At 47.8% G+C, this 21,535-nt stretch overlaps 1 protein-coding gene and 1 long non-coding RNA gene across 3 annotated transcripts in view; both read left to right on the top strand.

Moving 5' to 3' along the window:
• The first annotated feature begins 7,724 nt into the window (after positions 1–7,724).
• On the top strand, positions 7,725–10,725 carry LOC104999338. The gene is made up of 3 exons (XR_826586.1): positions 7,725–7,862; positions 9,725–9,806; positions 10,397–10,725. It is a non-coding gene; the product is annotated as an uncharacterized LOC104999338 (long non-coding RNA).
• Positions 10,726–20,108: 9,383 nt separating this feature from the next.
• GSS (glutathione synthetase) overlaps positions 20,109–21,535 on the top strand; it is a 25,862-nt gene continuing 24,435 nt past the window's right edge. Inside the window, exon 1 of one of the 2 annotated variants that reach the window (XM_010854890.1) lies at positions 20,109–20,189. Coding sequence is in view for 1 of the 2 variants with exons in the window: in XM_010854889.1 (XP_010853191.1) it covers positions 20,419–20,424 (6 nt within the window). In the remaining variant the exon portion in view is untranslated. Of the gene's footprint in view, positions 20,190–20,224; positions 20,425–21,535 lie in introns of those variants that run through there. The other variant, XM_010854889.1, reaches the window with a different exon arrangement.

The following is a 21,535-nucleotide window of genomic DNA, read 5'->3' as shown; positions in this document are numbered from 1 at the left end:
GCCAACTTTCCACCTTAGCCCTTTCTTGCACCCTACTCTCATCAGGAGTTGGGGGTGCTGACACTCCAGCTGCCTTCCTCAATTTAGGGCTCTCCTTGTGCGTCACCCCATTCAAGCCCTGGTGGTGCCACAGATTTTTAGAGTCAGAAAATCAAAGGATCCTGGAACCCTCGACACGACACAAAGAGGTCCAGAGCTAGAAATCTCGCCAGGTGTCTTGGGCTGAGCTCACAAAGAGAAATCTTCTGTACCAACAAGCTACCAGCAACAAATATATAGACATATCTATAGTCTATAAAATATATAGAAATAATTTCAAAGATCCTTTTCAACTGTATATTGTTCAAAACAGGCAAAACTAGCTAATGATGATAAAAGTGAAAGAGTGGTCCTTTGAGGGAAAGTAAGGATGCGAGGAGGCACAGGAGAAGCTTCTGAAATGCAGGAAATGCTCTATAAACTGAGCTGGGCTGTGGCTACACAGGTGTGTTCTCTCTGAAACTAATCACGCTATAAGTTTAAGATGTGTGCACTTTATGGTATATGTTTTACATGAAAACTTAGTTTAAAATGTATTGCCAAGGACTTCCCTGGCAGGCCAGTGGTTAAGACTTCACGGTTCTAAAGCAGAGGGTGTGGGTTGGATCCCTGGTTGGGGAACTGAGGTCCCACATGCCACATGATGCGGCCAAAAAAAAAAAAAAAAAGCATGACCAGCTTTGGCAGTGTCTATCAAAATTACAATCACCCAGACCCTGTTAGTAGTTTACCCTACAGGTATTTCCCCACGTTACAAAATAATACTGGTGGACATTTAGATTGTTCTCTTTTTGCCATTACAGTCAGGGCTGCAGTGAATATTCTTGTACAGTCTGATGAATTTTTCCCAAAATAAACACATCCTGTTCAAGAACCCAAAATTACCAGCACCCCCCGCCAAATTGCCATCATCCCCCTCAACCTTCTTTCAGTTGTCACTTCTTCACCTACTACTCTGACTTCTAAACATCATAGATTGTTTTGAAATTTATATGTATTGCTTTCTTCTTTCTCTCCACGTATTTGTGAGAACATCATCATTTTTTTTTCTTTTTTTGTAATTCGGCTGTATTTGGTTTTAGTTGCGGCACATGGGATCTTCAATCTTTGTTGAGGCACCTGTGATCTTTAGCTGTGACATGCGAACTCTTGATTTTGGCATGTGGGATCTTGTTCCCAGGCCAGGGTTCAAACCCGGGAAACCCCGCTTTGGAAGTGTGGAGTCTTAGCCACTGGACCACCAGGGAAGTCCCTTTTCCTTTTCTTTTCTTTTTAAATAACCTAATATTTATTTAATTGGCAGAGTCACATGGGATCTTAGTTCCCTGACCAGGGATCAGACCCGCGCCCCCTGCAGTGGAAGCCCGGAGTCTTAACAACTAGACTGCCAGAGAAGTTCGAGAACATCATTCTGTTTTAATGCTCTTCATAGAACTTAGACTGTTTCTTCCCTGCCCCTCCCTCCCACCCACACCCACACTCTAAAAAGCACAAGAGCTTGGTCTACATCTCCAGCACCTTGCAGAGGGGATGCATGTAATAGAAAGTCAATAAGTACCTATGAAGTAAGAGAATGAAACAAGAATGAATGAACTTGATTAATAGTTTAGATTATAGAGTTGTAATTTCCATATGGGTTCAGAAGATAAGGACCTGGGTTTGAGCAATTTATAAAAAGCCAAGAGGGTAAGGAAAGCGATTCTCCTGTTCAAAGATGCTCAGAAAGCAGGGCCTTGTGCCTAAGGCCCAAGCAATAGAATTGGTCTGGAGAATCAGAACCTCTAACAAGCCTAGCCTGTACCAAACATAACGTGGATCTGAATTCTAGAATTAACTGCTTGGTGTAGAAATCTGGGACTGAAAAACCAGCCCAAAGAAATGGTTCTGGAACTGCCCTTGTAAGTTCACTTCTACTATGCAGGGCACACCTTCCTGCTGAGATCAGCTCACAGACAAACATGACAAAGCAATGAGGAAACCTAAGATGCGCCTGAAGTGAAGTGAAAGACGCTCGGTCATGTCCAACTCTTTGAGACTCCATGAACTATACAGTCCATGGAATTCTCCAGGCCAGAATACTGGAGTGGGTAGCCTTTCCCTTCTCCAGGGGATCTTCCCAACCCAAAGATCAAACCCAGGTCTTCCACATTGCAGGTGGATTCTTTACCAGCTAAGTGACAAGGGAAGCCCAAGATGCATCTGAGAGATGCAAAAAATGCTACAATCTGCAAGGACTTAAGGTACCAACTTTAAACACCTGAGGAGTTGTCCTGGAGCAGAGGGAGTCGATGGGCTTCCCTGGTGGCTCAGATGGTAAAGAATCTGCCTGCAGTGCGAGAGACCCAGGTTCGGTCCCTGGGCCAGGAAGATCCCCTGGAGGAAGAAATGGCAACCTACTCCAGTATCCTTGCCTGGAAAATCCCATGGACTGAGGAGCCTGGCAGGCTACAGTCCATGGAGTTGCAAAGAGTCGGACACGACTAAGCAACTTAACTAAGAGCAGAACAGGCTTCTCTGGTGGCTCAGGTGGTAAAGAATCTGTCTGCAATGTGGGAGACCCAGGTTTGATCCTTGGGTCTAGAAGATTCCCTGGAGAAGGAAATGGCAACCCACTCTAGTATTCTTGCCTGGAAAATTTCATGGACAGACAAGCCTGGTGGGCTACACCCCATGGGATCACAAAGAATTGGACACAACCGAGCAACTAACACTTCCTTTCAGGAGCAGATCAATGGTGCAGTTACAAGGAAGCAGCATTTGGAGACAACATACAAAAGGACTTTCTCACGCTTGAAGCCAATCAGCAAGGAAAGAGGCTGCCTTAGAAGAAAGTGAGCCTGCCAAAAGCAAAGAAGAATCGAGGAGAGGTTGCAACAGGGCTTGAAGCCTTGGACTGGACAACTTCTGAGGTTTGTTCCAACCTTAGGACTCTAGGGTTCCAGAATTTTAGACCCTCTGGAAGTTTTGTTTCTTAACAACCATCCTCTCATCCCAACTAACCCACCCACTGAGTAGGCAGCCTAGACAACCTGAAGTTTTTTTGTTCTGCTTCTCTTCCCAATGTTACAAGTACAGAGACAAGACATATATGCATCTTGGTTTAGAATCCTGGGGTGTTAGAACCCTGGGTCATTAGAACCCTGAAGTGCTAGAGTTCTGGGTCAAAAAACTTGAAGCAAATATGCCAAAATGTGCAATGGCTTGTTTTCTGTACTTTCCTGTATCTTTTCTGGGCTTCCCAGGTGGCACTAGGGGTAAAGAACCCACCTTCCAATGCAGGAGACATAAGAGACATGGCTTCGACCCCTAGGTCAGGAAGATCCCCTGAAGGAGGAAATGGAAACCCACTCCAGTATTCTTGGCTGGAGAATCCCCACGGATGGAGGAGCCTGGTGGGCTACAGTCTATGGGGTCACAAAGAGTCAGACATGACTGAGCGACATAGCATAGCATGCACAGAGCGCCTAACAGCCCTGGGAAGGGCTGTCAGGGAGAGCTGGGTGCCAGGCTTCCTAGCCATGGCCCTGGGCCCCCAGACCCAGGTGGCCCTGGACAGGCCAGTCGTTGCCCTCGAAAACTGATGTGCTGCCTGCCTACCCCCATTTATACCAGGGAAACTTGAACCTAGCTAAGAGTGGGAAGGGAGAGCAGGAGTCAGGAAAGAGAGTAAAGTGGCTGAAGGAAAGACTGAAAGTCTTAGGATGTAGGGGAGCTGGAGCTGAGCTGGGTCTAAGCGTCCCCAGTTCCTCTCCACCAAAGGCCTCAGATCAGCAATTGCCAAGAGTCCTGGGACCCACAGCTTAGTAGTGGCCAGATCTGGAGGCAGGACTATTTTGGGGAGATTTTCATGAGAAATGAGCTGATGGAGCAAAGCCCAAAAAGGAAAGAAAAAAAAAAAAAATCCTGGCCTCTCCTCTTCTAGCCCAAAATACCAGTAGGATCTGATTATTAAAGAAAGCAGGTGTGGGAAGGTAAGCAGAGAGGATGAATTTGGAACCCCATCCCAGCCCCCAATAATATCTGCCACCAATGCCACCCAGTGCCTGGAAGTCCTTCTCTGGATAAAGACATTGAAGGACTCTGTCAAGGAGGGAGTGTTAGTTGCTCAGTTGTGTCCGACTCTTTGCAACCCCCATGGACTGTAGCCCACCAGGATCCTCTGTCCATGATATTTCCCAGGCAAGAATACTGGAGTGGGTTGCCAGTCCCTTCTTCAGGGGAACCTCCTGACCAGAGGATGAACCCAGGTCTCCTGCACTAGATTGTGCAGGCAGATTCTTTACTACTGAGCCACCCGGGAAGCCTTAAGGAGGGAGGTACACATGAATTCAACTCAGTGTGCATCTGACAGCTTCTCTTCTGTGGCCAGGAGGGGACACAACACTGATTGTCCAGGAAAGGAGTGACACTGAAGAAAGATGTCAGAATGGAGGAGTCTGAAGGATAAAAGATTATAGCATGTGCTTTGAAGGCACCGTGCTGGGTGGTGGTGGAGAGGATAACAGGGGTGTAACTGTTCAGGTTGGTCAGGAAGGGCCTCTCTGAGGAGGTAACATGTAAGGCAAACCTGAAGGATAAGAGGGGAGCTAGCCAGGTGAAGAGCCAGGAGACAAGATTCCAACCAGGAGGAATAGTAAATACAAAAGCCTCGAGGCAGAACAAGCTTGGTGTGTCTGAGGCCATCGCAATGCTAGGGCCGCTGGGGAGGGAACTTGGGGAGTTTTATGAGCTGAGGTGAGACAGGTAGGCAAGGGCTGGATCACTGGGAATCTCCGAGGACTTTATTCCAAGTGTGAAGGGACGGGGCAGGAGAGTAAGTGTTGATGTTTAAATTATGATCACTCTGGCAGCCATATGGAGAAGGGACTGGAAAGGGTGAGAGGTGCCACGGGCAGGCCAGTGAGGAGGCTGTGGCCGCCCAGGGACAGAGGAGGGGCCTGGGCGGGGAGAGGGACTGAAGACAGAGGACCAGGGATGGAGAGCATGGACCCAGACCAAGGCCAGAGCAGCCACCCGGGGAATAAAGGGAGCTGAGGCCGCATGGAGCAGTTGGGACTGGATCAGAAAGAGCTTCAGAAGCCAGTTTAGGATTCAGTGCTTTATCCTGCAGGAGCTGGGGAGTCATCAAAGGCATTTTTATTTTATATTTTTCATCAAAGAGCTCTGAGCAAGGGCACCTGACAGTGTGGCTAGATTTATGTGTTCACAAGATCCCCACGGCAGCTGGTGTGGAGAATTGGCTGCTGGGGCGAGACCAGGGCAGGAAGACTGACTTAGGAGGCGGCTGCCATAAGGGTCCAAATGCGAGGGGGTGAGGCCCAGAGAGGGGCCTCCACTCTGGCACCCTGGGGGTGGCCAGTGGGAGGGGGGGCCTGCTCATCCAGGGCTTGTCCCTGCTCCTGGGGCCCTGGGCAGCTGCAGAGGGCCCGAGTGGGCCCTGGCTCTGATGCTTCAAGCAGAAAATAGGATGAGGGCAGCCAAAAGGCATCAGGGCTGTTTATCCGGTGGAGAGACGCCTCAGCATGGATTTATGGCCAAAAGGTTACTGGGGGGAGGGGCTGTGGGACCAGCTGTCCCCCATCTCCACAAAGGGCGGGCAAAGGAGGGGACCATGGCCTCCATGGCAGCAAGAGGGAGAGAGGTTAGACACATGAGGAAGACATCTGGACAGGCATCAGAGGCTGGAGGGCCCCTTCAGTGACCATGCAAACCCTCTCTCTCATTGGACAGCTGGGGAAACGGAGGCAAAGAGGAAGAAGCAGGTCCTTGGCCAAGGTCACAGAGTGAATGAAAAGTGAATGAAAGCTGCGGCTAGACCCAGAAGCACAAGCTTTCCCTTTCATAGACCTCAGGGGTCTCCCAGAGTACTCCCCAAGCCCCTTCCTTCAGCAGCCGCTGAGGCATCTGGGGAATGTGACCCTCCCAGAGCCCCAGCCAGTCTCAGTGGTTCCGACACAGGGTGGGAGTCTTCTGTATCCCTCAAGGGTCTTGGTCTTTCTGTGTTACCTGTCTCTCTCTCGGCCTGCCAAGACTCAATTTCTCTGTCTTGGCCTCTGACTCAGTCTCTGTGGAGCTAAACTAGGCTGGACCAAGCTCCCACCCCCAGGGCCCCTCACTGGTAGAGTACCCCCGGAGACAATGCTCGGGCCCAGTGCCCAGGCGGGAACAGGTGGCAGCAGCTGTGGGTCTATCTATAGCTCCCTTGCCCTTCAATTGTTCCCGACTTCAAACAATGGTTGGGCCCTGGATTAGAGACATCCCCCCTACCGGCCCTGCTGAAATGGATCCTCAGGGCAGGAGATGAAGCTCACAGGTGCCTCTCTGATCTCTTGTGTCTCCTTCTGTCTGGCCCTCCATGTACCTACCTATAGCTCTGAGCTCTCAGGCCTTGCTGCTCAGGGGCCGAGTGAGTAAAGGGCTGGCGGATAAGGGACAGGGTGTGTATGAACAGCAGAATGTAGACGGGCACGTGAGTGACACGTGACTTTCCCTCCTCCTAACCTTGGTTGACAGATACTCATGGGCATGGGGATGCCAGTTCCATGAGGGCAGGGACCTAGGCTTTCTTGCTCTTTGCTGCAGCCCAGCCTGAGCCTGGCCATGGCAGTGCATCTCTGGCTTTGGCCCTTAGGAAGAGCAACAGTGTGGTGTGTAGTGAATGGGACGTAAGCGTGAGCAGCAGTTTGGAGCAGTGATGAGGAATACCTTGTCTGATGTCAGACTGCCTGGGATTGAATCCTGGCTCTGATCAATTACCAGCAATGAAATCTTGGAAGAATACTCGACCTCTTAACAATGGAGATTCAGACAAATTACCTACCATGTAGGATTCCGATGAGCACTTTAGGGGTTAGAGCATCTGAAGTGTTTAGAACAGTGCCTGGCACGTAGTGGAGACTCACAGTGTGACATGTGGGTTTCCTCTCATAATATATTACTGTGCTTTACATTACTGTAATTTCAGGATATTTCATTAAGTGAGAAAAGTGAGGAGCAGAGAGGACTAGGTGGCTAGAGGCCAGGAAAGGGAGAGACTGGTATTTTCCCCTTGTGTATCCTTTTACACCTTTGAATTTTTTTTTATTGAAGTATAATTGCTTTGTGACATTGCCTTAGTTCCTGCAGTACAACAAAGTGAATCACTACATGTATCCATATATCCTCTCTCTCCGACCTCCCTCCCACCTGCCTCCAACCCACCCCTCTAGGTCATCATAGAGCACCAAGCTGAGCTGCCTCCCACTAGATATCCGTTTTACACATGGTGGTTGTACCTTTGAATTCTGAATCATGTCTACCTGTTTCTTAGTGTTTGCTGAATGAATAAAGGTCGCCTCCAAAACATCAGTCCTTGAAAAAGCAAGTCCCTACTCTGCCCATGGGAAGGGCCTGGGGGAAGGCTGGACCTCAGAGTGTGGACTCAGTGCTCTCAGCCCTGGGTCTGAATTCCTGGGATGCCCCCTATCCTCCACCCAAAGGTGGACAAGGTGTATCCATGAGGAATCATCCCAGAGCATGTGGTAAGCCAGAAGGAAGGCTTCCCAGTTTCTAGGACAAGCAGCAGGGGCGGAGGGGGCAGTGGAAAAAGGCTCCTGCTCTCTTCCCTGGCCCCGCCCCCCAACTCTTCAGCCCAGGCTATTCTTAGAACCCAGATAATGCCAGCAGTTGCTGTGGCTCATATCAGCTTCCAGAAACACCCGGCCCTGAGAGGCCCAGCACTGCCCCCCTCCCTGGCACGCTGGCCTCTCTACCAGGTAGGGGGGTCCTGCTCGCTCTGTCCACCGCGTCCTGCAGGCCACACACATTTTGGCCATGGCCGATAGGTAAGAGGACTGGCTGGTGGGCCCCTCCAGGACTTTCCTTGCCAGGCACCTGGGTGGAAGTAGGAAGGGCTGAAGGACTCTCTAGGGTGTGAGCTGACCCGTGGAGGTCACCATCCACCTGACCTATCCCCAGCCTCCAAATTATGCTCAGCATATGAATGAGAGGGGTGGGGGCTCTGGACCTGGGTGAGCCTGGGGGAGGAGGAGAGAGGAAAGAGCAGCAAGAAGAAAGCCTGGGAGGGTCAGTGTATGGAGGAGGGGAGAAGGGGATAAAAAAGAGGAAACTTGGCAGAAGAGGGTCTGATAGATATGGCTCCAGAGTCAGACTGTTTAGGACTTCCCTGGTGGCCCAGGGATTAAGACTCCGCACTTCCAATGTAGGGGGTGTGGATTCAGTCCCTGGTCAGGGAACCAAGATTGCACATGCTGTGCAAAGTGGCCAAAAAAAAAAAAAAAAAAATTCAGAGTCAGACTGTCCAGCACCACTTACTTGCTATATGAGCTTAAGCAGGTAACTTTTTTTTGTTGGAGCTTCAATTTCCGTCATAAAACTAGCATAATCTTATTCCACTGGATTGTTATGCAGAGGCAAGGAAATAAGGTATGTAAAGAGCTTGGTCTGTGTCTGACATATACACACCCTTTGTAAATGTTTGACAACAGTATCATTGGCCCCATCCAGCAGGCAATGATTCTTTTTCAGCTTTGCATCTGCATGGATGAGGCTGAGCACGTTTTAGGACCACCTCTTCAAATTGTTGCTCTACCATTCACAAGCTAAGTGACCCTGAGGTAGTAACTTAACCTCTCTGAGCCTCGGGGTCCTTCTCTGAAAAATGGATATACAAAGAGTACCTGCCTTAAAATATTACTGAGGGAAATCAGTGGTCCCCAACCTTTCGGGCACCAGGGACTGGTTTCAAGGAAGACAATTTTTCCACGGACCTTGGAAGGTGGGGATGGTTTGGGGATGATTCTCATAAAGAGCATGCAGCCTAAATCCCTTGGGTGTGCAGTTCACAGTTGAGTTCGCATTCCTATGAGAGTCTAATGCCGTCGCTGATCTGACAGGGCAGAGCTCAGGAGGCAATGTGAGCAATGGGGAGCAACTGTAAATAGAGATGAAGCTTTGCTTGCTCACCCACCACTCACCTCCTCCTGTGGGGCTCAGTTTCTAACAGGCCATGGTCCCACATCGTGGGGTGCTGGGGGCTGGTGACCTCTGCTACAAATGAACCAGAATGCTTAGCCCATGGTAAGAGGTCAACAGTGTGAACACACCAGCCCTGCAGTGATGAGTATGTCGGGGTTGTCTAGTGGGGAGGCCTTGTTGGGTCTTCCACTCTTGGGATAGACTCTGAGATAGTGTCCAGGGCAATCAACATTCTAGAAGAGACATCCTTGTAGGCCTACCACGGAGGTCCCAGAATCTTGTAAGACCACAGACACCCCAAAATCCTGTGCCACAGCCTAGGCCCTCCCTGGGGTCTCAGGATCAGGACAGGCTTGTCCCAGCCTACATCAACTTCCCATTTCATTGCATTCAACAAACAATCTCTGATGCCCCCCAGGTTGGGACTGGTTCTAGTCTTGCTCCTAAGGTCCAGGTATCTGTTTTTGGAGTGGAGAATGAGGGAAGAACTCTCAGAAGACCAGTTAGAGATGGATGGACGGTGGGATGAGGTTGTGGTTATGCCTTTGTGATCATGGTCCATCAACTTGGGGTGAGGGGGTGAAGGGCAGACAGAGGCTCAACGAGTTAGGCTTGGAAGCCAACCCGAATGGTCTACCCTGGGAATCAAACGGTCTACCCTGGAAATCGTGAGGTGTGCAGGGTGACCTTGTGCTCTCTCATATATCAGGGTATACTGCCCACCTCTCTGCGAAGCTAGACTTTGAAGTTTGAAGCTACCTTGAGTTTGAAGCTACCCTTCGGACTCAAGGGTAAGAGGTATACTGCCCACCTCTCTGCGAAGCTAGGCTTTGAAGTTTGAACCTACCTTGAGTTTGAAGCTACCCTTCAAACTCAAGGGTAAGAGGTCTCCTTTAGGACAGCCTGCAGAGATTTTTTTTAATAGGTTGAAAATGTTGTTATTAAAATGTCTCTATTTTCCTACCTAACACTTGGGGTCTTAAATTTCACTTGAAATTTTTGAGATAATTATATAGTCTCAAGCGTCAATAAGAAATAATACAGGGACTTCCCTGGTGGTCCAGTGGCTAAGGGTCTGTGTTTCTAATGCAGGGGGCCCAGGTTCCATCCCTGGTCAGGGAACTAGATCCCTCATGCCGCAACTAAGAGTCGCATGTCGCAACTAAGTCCCAGCACAGCCAAATAAGTAAATATATATTCTTTAAAACAAAAAAATTTTTTTTCAAAGAGTCAAAAAAGAAATAACAGAGAGAGATCCCCTGTATTGACACTGATACAATCCCCCAAGTTTATTCAGATTTTCCCTGTTTTACACCCTGTGTGTATGTATGTGCATGTACATATATGTATTAAATTCTGTGCAACTCTCTCATCTGTGCAGATTCAAGGATCTACCACCACAGTCAAGATATTCAACAGTTCCAACAACACAAAGGTGCTCGCTTTCATAATCATACCCTCCTCCCTTCCATCCTTAACCCCTGGCAACCTCCTGTGTCACCCATTTCTAAAACTGTCAATTCAGAAATGTTATGTAGGTGTCTTGCTGGGAGATGGTGTACAATCAAATGAAGATGTCTACAAAATGAAAAACCTTTTAAGTACTGATAAATATCACATTAAATGACAAAAAAAAAGAAATGTTATGTAAATTAAATCATACAATGGGTAATCTTTTGATATTGGCTTTTTTTATTCCGCATAATTCCCTGGAGCTTAACCCAAGCTGTTGTTTATATCAATGTACACGCATGCTCGCTTGCTTCAGTCATGTCTGACTCTGACTCTGTGCAACTCAATGGACTGTAGCCCGCCCCGCTCCTCTGTCCATGGGATTCTCCAGGCAAGAATCCTGGAGTGGGTTGCCTTCCATTCTAAGATAGATCTTTTATAAAAGTGAAGTAAAAATCTTTTATGGAGACATCCTTGGTTGTTCAGTGGCTAAGACTTCACACTCCCTATGCGGGGGGCCCAGGTTCGAACCCTGATCTGGGAACTAGATCCCACATGCTGCGACTAAGAGTTTGCATGCCACAACTAAAGATCCCCCGTGCTGCTACTAAGACCGGGTGCAGCCAAATAAACAAAAATAAATATTTTTAAAAGAGAAAGTCTTTTATGAAAGCTGAAGTAAATCCAACTTTCAAAAAGTGGGGGATACTTGTATTAGGATTCAGTCACTCCCGAGTATTTTAGACCCCCATCCTTAGAGACAAACAGGAGGAGAGTATCTAAGGAGTCCCTGGACCTCATTTAAACTTGCAGACTGTAAACTTGTCTGCTGCCCTTGACCTAGAGACCCTGCCAACTCCTCAGCCTCACCTCAGGTAGCCCCACCCTCCCACTCACTCCTCTACATACCCACCAGCTTCTGAGAGCTTATAAACAACACCAATCTCCTTTCTGCCTCTTCAGGAACTTTCCCTCTGCCATTCCCTTACTCGGAATACTCCCACCCCAAACTAGGGCATGGCTGCCTCCTTCCTGTCCTTTAAGTCTCAGCTCAAATATCACCTCCTCAAAGAGGCCTCCCTTGATTACACTGGCTAAAGTAGGTCCCTTCTACAAATGTCATCTCTTCCCTCTTGGTATCACATATCTCAGTTTTTAAATTACGCTTACTGGTGCACATGTGCTAAGTCCCTGTAGTCGTGTCCAGTGCTTTGCGACCTCATGGACTGTAGCCCGCCAGGCCCCTCTGTCCATGGGATTCTGTAGGCAAGAATACTGGAGTGGGTTGCCATTTCCACAACCAGGGGATCTTACCTACCCAGGGATCGAACCCACATCTCTTACATCTCCTGCGTTGGCAGGTGGGTTGTTTACCACTAGCGCCACCTAGGAAGCCCACATTTACCTATACTGGTAGGTTGGCTTATTTACCACCTGTCTCTCCCACAAGAGTGGATCCCACTGTGCATCGCCAGCAGCCAGCACAGGACTTGGCACAGAAGAGGTGCCCATGAGGACCTGCCTAATGGGTCATGTTACTGCAGGAGGCGGGGAATCTGCCTCTTAGGAACTATCTTCCCAGGGGCCTCTCCTTCTGCTCCCCGCTGCCCTCTCCATGCCCAGCTGATACTGTGACTTAGGCTTCTCAACCACCCAAGCCTGGGCAAGCGTCTCCTTTCTTTGCTGTTCCAGGTTTAGCTGAGCCAGGCTAACAATACAGCACAATGTTGAGGAGTTCTGGAGTCAGACTGCGTGAGTGCAAATCCTCAGTTATCCTGTCCCTCTGGTCCTCTGTTCCTCATCTATAAAACAGGAGTAATAACAGTACCTGCTCCACAGGAGGGCTTCCCAGGTGGTGCCATGGTAAAGAATCCACCTGCTAAAGCAGGAGACGCAAGAAGACATGGGTTCCATCTGGGTGGAGGAAATGGCAACCCATTCCAGTATTCTTGCCTGGAAAATTCCATGGACAGAGGAGCCTGGTGGGCTACCGTCCACAGGGTTGAAAAAAAGTCAGAAATGACTGAGCACACAGCACACTGCACAGGAATTAAATGAGACATTACTTATAAAAAGGAAAAGGTGCAATGCCTCACATATAATGTAGTCAATACACAATCCTTACTATTATTTTTATTATCGTTATCATCATTCCCAAACTTAGTGAATAAACAAGGAAAATACATACCATCTATACAGAGACCATGAGAAGGTCCTCAAGAAAGGGTCATTCCTAAGATGGTGGGACCCCATTGTCATCCTATACAATTCCCTTCAGGCTTCTCTCCACCTCCCTTCCTTCTTGGTGAAAGTTTGGGGAGATGGAAGGGCAAGAAAATACCCCCGCCCTGAGGCAACAGTCCCATCACTGGTTTCAAGGTGACCACTGCCTTCCCCCACATATACAGAGTTGTCAGTCTCACTCAACACTTCCTAGTTTCAGGGTCTCCCTACAAATAGCCAACAGTCTAGGCCCAGAGCCCTGCCACCCTCTAGCCACAGGCAAAGCCAAAGCTCATCTCCTCATCAAAGAGCTGAATTCATTCTACTTTCATGCCGTCCACTCAATCGTGCAAATATTTACTGAAAAATAAATATTTTTCTATTAATCTGGGAAATCCTAATAAGATACCATTTCACACCCACTTGGCGCTAGTGGTAAAGAACCCGCCTGCCAATGCCGGAGCCATAAGAGATGTGGGTTCAATCCCTGGGTTGGGAATGATCCCCTGGAGGAGGGCATGGCAACCCACTCCAGTATTCTTGCCTGGAGAATCCCATGGACAGAGAAACCTGGTGGGCTACAGTCCATAGGGTCTCAAAGAGTTGGACATGACTGAAGCAACTTAGTATGCACGCACGCACACAGCCTGACAAAATCAAAAACGCCTGACAAGAGTGAGTCTTGGTGAGGATGCTGTATAAGGGCAATTCTAATACATCATTGGCAGGAATACATATTTGTAAAACCACGTAGGAGAGTAACTTTGTATTATCTAGTAAAGCTGAATATGCCCATGACCGTCAACATATTGCTCAAGGAGGCACATGTTAGACTATTTTATCATTTGTGATAGCAAAATACTAGAGACAACTGGAAGGATCATTCATAGGACAAAAGGTAAATAAAATGTGGTATTTTTATGCAACGAAACCTGTAGAACAGTGAAAACTAATGAACTGATTACTCTTACCAACATGATGACTCTCCCAACATAAGACTGAATGAGAAAAATCAAGTTGCATAAGAACATGTATGTTATTTAAAGCCCAAAAAACAGGAAGAACAGACTCATTTATTTTTTACAAACACACACCGAGTAAAAGGACTAAAATGCATATGACCAACCTCATACCATATACAAAAATTAACTAAAAATGAATCAAATGATTGAAGAGCAAAAACTATAAATCTCACAGGAAAAGACATAGGTGTAAAGTCTCAGGTCTTCATGATTTTGTGATTAAACTTTTTAATAATTTTATTGATTGATTCTTGGTTGTGCTGGGTCTTCATTGCTATGTGGGCTTCTCTGGAGTTACAGAGAGCAGGTGCTACTCTCTAGCTGCAGAGCACAGGCTTCTTGCTGCAGTAGCTTCTCTTGCTTCAGAAAACTGGCTCTAGGTCTTCATGATTTGAGATTAAGCAATGGTTTCATAGACATGACACTCAACACAAGCAACCAAAGAAGAAATAGATGAATTAGAGTTCATCAAAATTTAAAACATTTGCACTGCAAAAGAATGTTAAGAGAATGAAAAGGCAAACTAAAGTCTGGAAGAAAATATTTGCAAATTAAACATCTGATAAAGGTCTGGTATCCAGAATATATAAACAATTCTTAAAACAGCAATATTCTCTGCCCTTAAAATGGGTAGAAGGCTTTAACAGTCATTTCTCCAAGGAAGATATACAAATGGCCAATAAGCACATGAAAACATGCTCAATACCTTCTCCAGGGAATCTTTCTGACCCAGGGATTGAACCCACGTTACCCCCACAGCAGAGTCTTTACCATCTGAGCTACCAGGGAAGCCCCAAGAATACTGGTGTGGGTAGCCATTCCCTTCTCCAGAGAATCTTCTCAACCCAGGGATTGAACCTGGATCTCCCACATTGCAGGCAGATTCTTTACTGTCTGAGCCTCCAGGGAAACTTAGTTATTAGGGAAATATAAATTGAAATGACAATGAGATACTACTTCATACCCATTAGGATTGTCATCATCAGACTGACAAGTGGTGGTGAGGATATAAAAATTTAAACTCTCGTACATTGTTGGTGGGGATGTAAAATAGTGCAGCCACTTTAGAGACAGTGGCAGTTCCTCAAAAAGTAAAACAGTTACCATGTGACCGAGCGAATCCACTTACATACCCAAGAGAACTGAAAATATACACAAAAATTGGTTCATAGCAGCACTATTTATAATAGCAAAAAGCAGAAACAACCCAAATTTCCACCAACTGATGGATAATTCACCTGCCTGCCTGCTGTATTCACACAATGGAATACCATTCAGGCAAAAACGGAATGAAATATTGATTCGTACTACGACACGGATGAACCTTGAAAACATTATGATAAATGTAAGAAGCCATACACAAGGGGCCACGTACAGGATTTCACTTACATTCAGTGTCCAGAATATGCAAATGCATAGAGACAGAATGCAGGTTAGTGATTGCCAAGGGCTGAAGAGAGGGAAGAATGGGGGGAGTCACTGATAATGAGTATAGGGATCCTTTTAGGGGTGAAATTGTTCTGGAATTAGACAGTGATGATAGATGGAGTCTTGTGAATACACTAAAAGTCACTAAACTGTAAAACTTAAAAAGGTTGAATTTTATGGTATATGAATTAAATCTCAATAAAAAATGGCATAGAATAACAAACAACAAATTCTGGAGACTCTTAACTTTGTTGGGGGTGGGGTGGGGCAGTTTAAAGGGACACACAGGGGCCTTCAGCTACATTAGCAGTTTTTGGGTGGTGGGTATATGGTGGGTATTTATACTTTTCTCAATACTTTCATAATAAATAAAATTTAAAAGCATTTACTGAGTGTCAACAATACCAGATACCTGGCTGGTATTGTTTAGTCGCTAAGTCATGTCCGACTCTTTGTGACTCCATGGACTGTAGCCCGCCAGGCTCCTCTGTCGGTGGGATTCTCCGGGCAAAGACTACTGGAGTGGGTTACCATTTCTGTGGATCTTCCCAACCCAGGGATTGGACCCACGTCTCCTGCATTGCAGGCTGATTCTTTAACGCTGAGCCACCTGGGAAGCTCCCCTGGGTGGTATAATAATGGGTAAAATCGGATCTCACCCTGCCCTACAGGAAGTCCCATAAGGATAAGTAGTAAGTGGAAAAAAGGGACTGTCAGAGAGTAAGTCATCACTTCTTCCTGGGCTTCTGCTTCCTCTGGGATGAAATGAGAGCTGGACTAGAAGCCTGTGAGTAGAAAGTCTCTGAGGATCCTAGGTGCTGAGGAGTGTGTCTCCCCTTTATCAGCCTACAGCTTTAAGAATTCATCACACACCATGAGCACACAGGCCCTGGCATCAGTCCTGATGCCATCAAGTATCCCAAGTGGTCCTAAGGCAAAGCCCAGCTGAGTCTGTTTCTTCTCAGCAAAATGGGAACAGTGACTTCTCCCTCCTAGGATTCCTGGGGCGTGTAAATGAGATAACACATATAAAGTGTCTGGGACGGGCCTGGCACACAGTAAATCCTCAACACATGAAGTCCTCCCTTTGATTCCCAAGGCATTTCCTGAGCAGCACTGCTGGGCCAGGCCTGTGCTAGGGGCTGGAAGACAGAGGAATTCTACTCTGAATGGCCAAGCAGTGGCCCCCAGCCAGGTAGAGAGACAGCCTCATAATTCCAGGCAAAGTGATGCCATTGCTAAAAAGAGACAGCGGCCACGTGCACAAATGCAGACCTTGGGACAACACAGATGTCCCAGTCAAGAGGCCCAGTCTAGGCTTGGCCAGAGGCCCTCAAGGGTGAACGGCAACATACAAATTCAAAAGATTGGCCTCCATTCACACAGCAGTGTAGCCATTCTTCTCTTTTTCAACCTTGTTCAGACTCAACTGTTCCCACAAACCCTAAAAACAGAGTTTGCAATGGATTCAGAAGGCAGCTTTGTGAAGCCTGAGCTCATGGCACACCCCGAGGTGCACGTGTAGGGGCACAGTGGCGAAGAGGGTGAAGCTCCATGATCTTCGGCAAGTCAGGGCATCTCTTCAAGCCTCCAAGTCCCCAGCTGTAAAATGGACATGATAACAGTCCGCACCTCCAAGGGTTGTGGTGAAAGTGAGATAGCAACTGCAAAGCCATCACCCAAGTACCCAGCCCTTAACGAGCAGATCAAATAAAGATTAGCTATTATTAGAAAAAAAAAAAGGGAAATGAGGGGATCCAGAGAGGTGAAAAGCCTTGCCCACAGTCACACTGGTAATTCGTGGAGTCAGGATTTGAACTCGTGTCAGAGACATCGAAGGACTTGGGGCATCATAAACTCTGTCTGCTCCAAAATCTTCAGCAGGTTCCCTGTTGTTCACTAAAGGGAATCTATCCCTGCCATTGGGTGAGGAACCAGCAAAGGCATGAGGCCAGAAAGACCTTGGGCAAGTTCCCTAATTCTGGCTTCCTTGATCTGGGATACCTGAGTCAGCCCAGAGAGGTCTTTGAACTCCTCCCCACGGTCTGCAAAACGTTTACATCTAATGGAGATTCTCAAAGGAGTCTATGGCCTCAAAAGTAACAAACCACAGACTCAACCTCACTTTGTGTTTTTCTTATCCATCTAAAGGAGATACAGTACCCACCTGGAAAGGCTGGGAGGGGATCAAATGAGACAGCTTATGAGAAGCACCTGAAACATCCCATGATTTAACCTAATCTTGGTTTCCCTCCCTTATCTACTATTCCAGGTGCTGAGACTAAAGTGGTGAACAAGACAGATACTGCCCCTATTTTCATGGAGCTCACTTTTGAGTGGAGGGAAACCCCGAACATTAATAATTTCAGTTACTAGGAAGTGCTATGCAGAAAATACACAGGAAAATGTGATACAGGCTGATCAGATGGGGATGTCACCTGAGGAGGAAATATCTGAACAAAAAGGAGCCACTTATGCCAAGACTTATGGGGAAAAGCAGAGGTTGGATGGCATCACCGACTCAACGGACGTGAGTTTGAGTAAACTTCGGGAGCTGGTGATGGACAGGGAGGCCTGGCATGCTGCAGTCCATGGGGTCGCAGAGAGTCAGACACGACTTAACGACTGAACGATAACAAGGGGAAAAATCACCTGGGCAGAAGGAGCAAGAAAGGCAAAAGCTCGCTGAAAAGATCCATGGCCAAGAGCCCCTCACTCCCAGTCTCACCACAAACTGGGATTTCTTGAACAAGTCACATAACTTCTGAGGCTCAGCTGCTACATCTAAAAAATGGGAATGAAGATACCTTATCTACCACAATGTGAGAGAACTCAACCAAAGAGGTGTTAAGGTCTGGGATACTCTCCAAATCTCACCAATAGGCACCCGATACATATCATTTGGCACTCAACTTGAAAGAGGAGAACCTGAACCGAGAATGCTGGGTCACGGTTTTTTATTTTTAATTTCACGCTGCACTAGAAATAGATTCCTTTGTTCCTTGTTAACACAGGATTTTTCCTGGCACCTGGGTTTTATTATAGTAACTGCTGCTTCAGTCTCTTAGGTACAAAAGCAGGCAAAACAGTGAAACCACTGTTCTGACAACCAGCAGACCACCTCTCCCTTCCTTCCCACCGACAAAACTGGAAAGCTGTGTGTCCTGTAGATAGAGCATGTACATACTTTGTTTAAGGAGTTGGAACAATCCTGTCCCCTGGATTGGGCCACTGATTTCTCATCAGTCATAGTTCTCTCTCCTAAATATCTCTTTCGTCTGTCCCCATCTCTCCATCTTCTCAGGCCTGCCTCATCATCTCATACTTTAACTCCCTCTGAGCTCTCTCTCTGGCCTTGGTCTCTGCACTTACAAACCATCAGCCATGCTGTTGCTGCTGCTGCTGCTAAGTTGCTTCAGTCGTGTCCGACTCTGTGCGACCCCATAGACGGCAGCCCACCAGGCTCCCCCATCCCTGGGATTCTCCAGGCAAGAATACTGGAGTGGGGTGCCATTGCCTTCTCCGCAGCCATGCTGTTACCAGTATTTTATACACCACATCTCTCTCTTGCTTTAATATCTTTAGATAACTCATTGCACAAATGCTAAACTTCTTAACCTAGCATCCAAGGCTTCCTCTCCAAGAATGAGTTCCTAAGAGGCTGCTCCAACCCCCCAGTGTCTACACCAGACTCCTCCTTGTCTCCAAAACAAAACTAGCCACATTCATTATTTGCATTTTTTGTTTCTGCTCCGGCTATTTGGTACACTGTCCCCATCCCTGCCTCTCACCTCCACCCCTACTTCCTTCACTGCTTACATATTCCTACCCATCCTTCAAGACCCTGGAAGGCTTCCCTACTTCCCCAGAAAAAAGAGTTTACCTATCTACCTTTAATAATCAGATGTAAAAAGAGGGGCTCTGTCTTTCTCATGGTTAATTCTCCAGAGCCTGCTGCTGCTGCTGCTAAGTTGCTTCAGTCGTTTCCGACTCTGTGCGACCCCAGAGATGGCAGCCCATCAGGCTCCACTGTCCCTGGGATTCTCCAGGCAAGAACACTGGAGAGGGTTGCCATTTCCTTCTCCAATGCATGAAAGTGAAAGTGAAGTTGTTCAGTCATGTCCGACTCTTAGCGACCCCACGGACTGCAGCCTACCAGGCTCCTCCGTCCATGGGATTTTCCAGGCAAGAGTACTAGAGTGCGGTGCCATTGCCTTCTCCGTCTCCAGAGCCTAGATGGATAAATTCAGTTTAATTAAATTTCATATCAGGTGCTTCAGACTGAGACGAACCTATCACAACCCAGAAGGAACAGTTAAAGGAACTGGGGCGCTGCCAAGGGGTGAGGAAGGATAGGGATCAAAAATCTGCATTAAAAAAAAACAACAACAAAACTGCAGAAGATTCTGGTGTCAGTGATATCGGACATTTTGTGAAGCACTGGATCACCCTCAAAGTTCCTAACTTTAAAACTACAGGAAAGGGGACCACGGAGGAAAAAAAAAAAAAACAACTACAGGAAAAATGAGAAACTACTTTGCTTCTGCCATTAAGGCTTTTCCTGAAGCTGCCCCATGGCTGGAGAAATCGGGTCTTGTTTTCTGGGACCCAGTTAAGTAGAAAACAGAAGCCTGGGTTCCAACACTGGCTCAGCCTTCAACATGTTCTGGGGACCCTGTGCGGGTCTCTGTCTCTCTCTGGTCTCTATGACCACACCTACCACAATCAACTGTGTGTCCCCTAGGTAGTGACTGTCCCATTTTGGCTACCGGGTTCCCCCATCTTGCATCGGACATCGTCAGCTCTGACGCCCTCCGTGCTCTGCACTCCGTCCTTCCCAAGGTCCCATTCCCCTGGGTCCAGCCACGGACTGTCCCCTCCCAGACGCCGTCCAGCTCCGCAAGCACTAGCCTCGTTCCCCGCCCTGCTCTTTAAGCCCTGCCAGGTCGGTCCGCGCAAGCGCGTTGGGTCTCCTCGAGGCCCCGCCCCCTGAAGCTCGGGTAAAGGCGTCGGAGGCCAGAGTAAGGAACGCGGCTGGACGACGGAAGAGTAGGTTGGGGCACAGCAACGGCGGCCCGCAAGGGTCACGTTTCTTCGGGAGGAAGGACACGCGGGAGGGGTCTGGTCAGCGATCGGAACCCCGGTGGCCGGGAGATGTTGCCGCTCACACCCATGGCAGGGACCTGGAAACTGCTGTCCAGTGAGGGGGAGGGGCTGGTGCTTCTTGATTCCAGATTCCCCAGATCTGACTCCAGATCGGGCTGGTGTCGGGGACTCGATGCCGGTGAGACTAGAGCCGGAGTTGTTGGGGGTTTAGAACTACTTTGCCCCGACTGAGAGCAAGCGGGCCCAGGAGGTAGAGCAAGCCTGGGCAAGAGACCGTGTTGTTGGCCCCGGCTTCCCGCAAGTATTGACCTGGCCCTTGGCTTAAAGTCTGACCGGGTTTTCTTGCGGGCGTGTTAAAGCTTTCGGTGATCTGGCTCCAGCTTCTCATTCATTCACCATTCATTCATTTAACACCCATCGAATTCAGTAGTAGGGGCTGGAGCTACAGAAGTGATCAAGACCCCTATTCCTTACCGTACTGGGAAAATTAATGAGCTGTAGAAGGAAGCCCCGGGCGGGGAATAGGGACAGCTTCTGAAACTTAAGTCGTGAACGCTGGTCGGGAGGGGTGGGGATTGTCCCAAAGAAACAAATGCCAAGGCCTGGAAGCGGGAGAGAAGCTGGTGTGTCCTGAAGATACATCACTCCGAACCTGTTCAGTGCTTAGGGGAGAGATGGCGGTCTTTGGAATTAGGTTGCTAACAGTGGAAAGAAATCAAGGAGTACAATATACTTAGAATCCACAGGATTGGGGCAGAAAGGGTGTAGGCAAGAAGTATATACAAGGCTTGGGTGCCTGGGGAAAGACTACCCACTCCATTTCTCTGGCCTGAGAATTCCATGGGCTGTATAGTCGCAAAGAGTCCAATGCGACTGAGCGACTTTCACTTTGGGTGCCTGGGTGGGGTTCATCAAGAGCGGGAGCAGATTTATGGCAGACAATACATGCTATTCTGGTTCTATGGAGACTGTCAGTAAGCAGTTGGATATTCTCCTTTGAAGGTCAGGAAAAGCACTATAGTGAAGTTACAGATTTGATGTCATCAACAAAACAAAGCCACAAGAAGGGTTGAGACTGTAGAATGAGAAAGGGCCCGGTCAGTACTTTTCATAGTAATTATTTTTGTCTCATCTTTCTTTGCATCCTGAGTCCGGGTCCTGGCATTAAATGCCAGTCAGTGTTTACCAGCTAAACAAAAGGCCAACAGCAGGCAGAGATTGGAATCCCAAAGCTGTGAAGAAATGGGAGCTACTGGAGGGTTCCATTGCTCTAAAGTCAGAGTCACAGG

This window comes from Bison bison, unplaced genomic scaffold (genome assembly GCF_000754665.1).
Source record: "Bison bison bison isolate TAMUID 2011002044 unplaced genomic scaffold, Bison_UMD1.0 scf7180017864352, whole genome shotgun sequence".
Classification (NCBI taxonomy): Eukaryota; Metazoa; Chordata; class Mammalia; order Artiodactyla; family Bovidae; genus Bison; species Bison bison.
The sequence above is the reverse complement of the archived record's forward strand: the minus strand, read 5'-3'. Positions and strand labels throughout refer to the sequence as shown.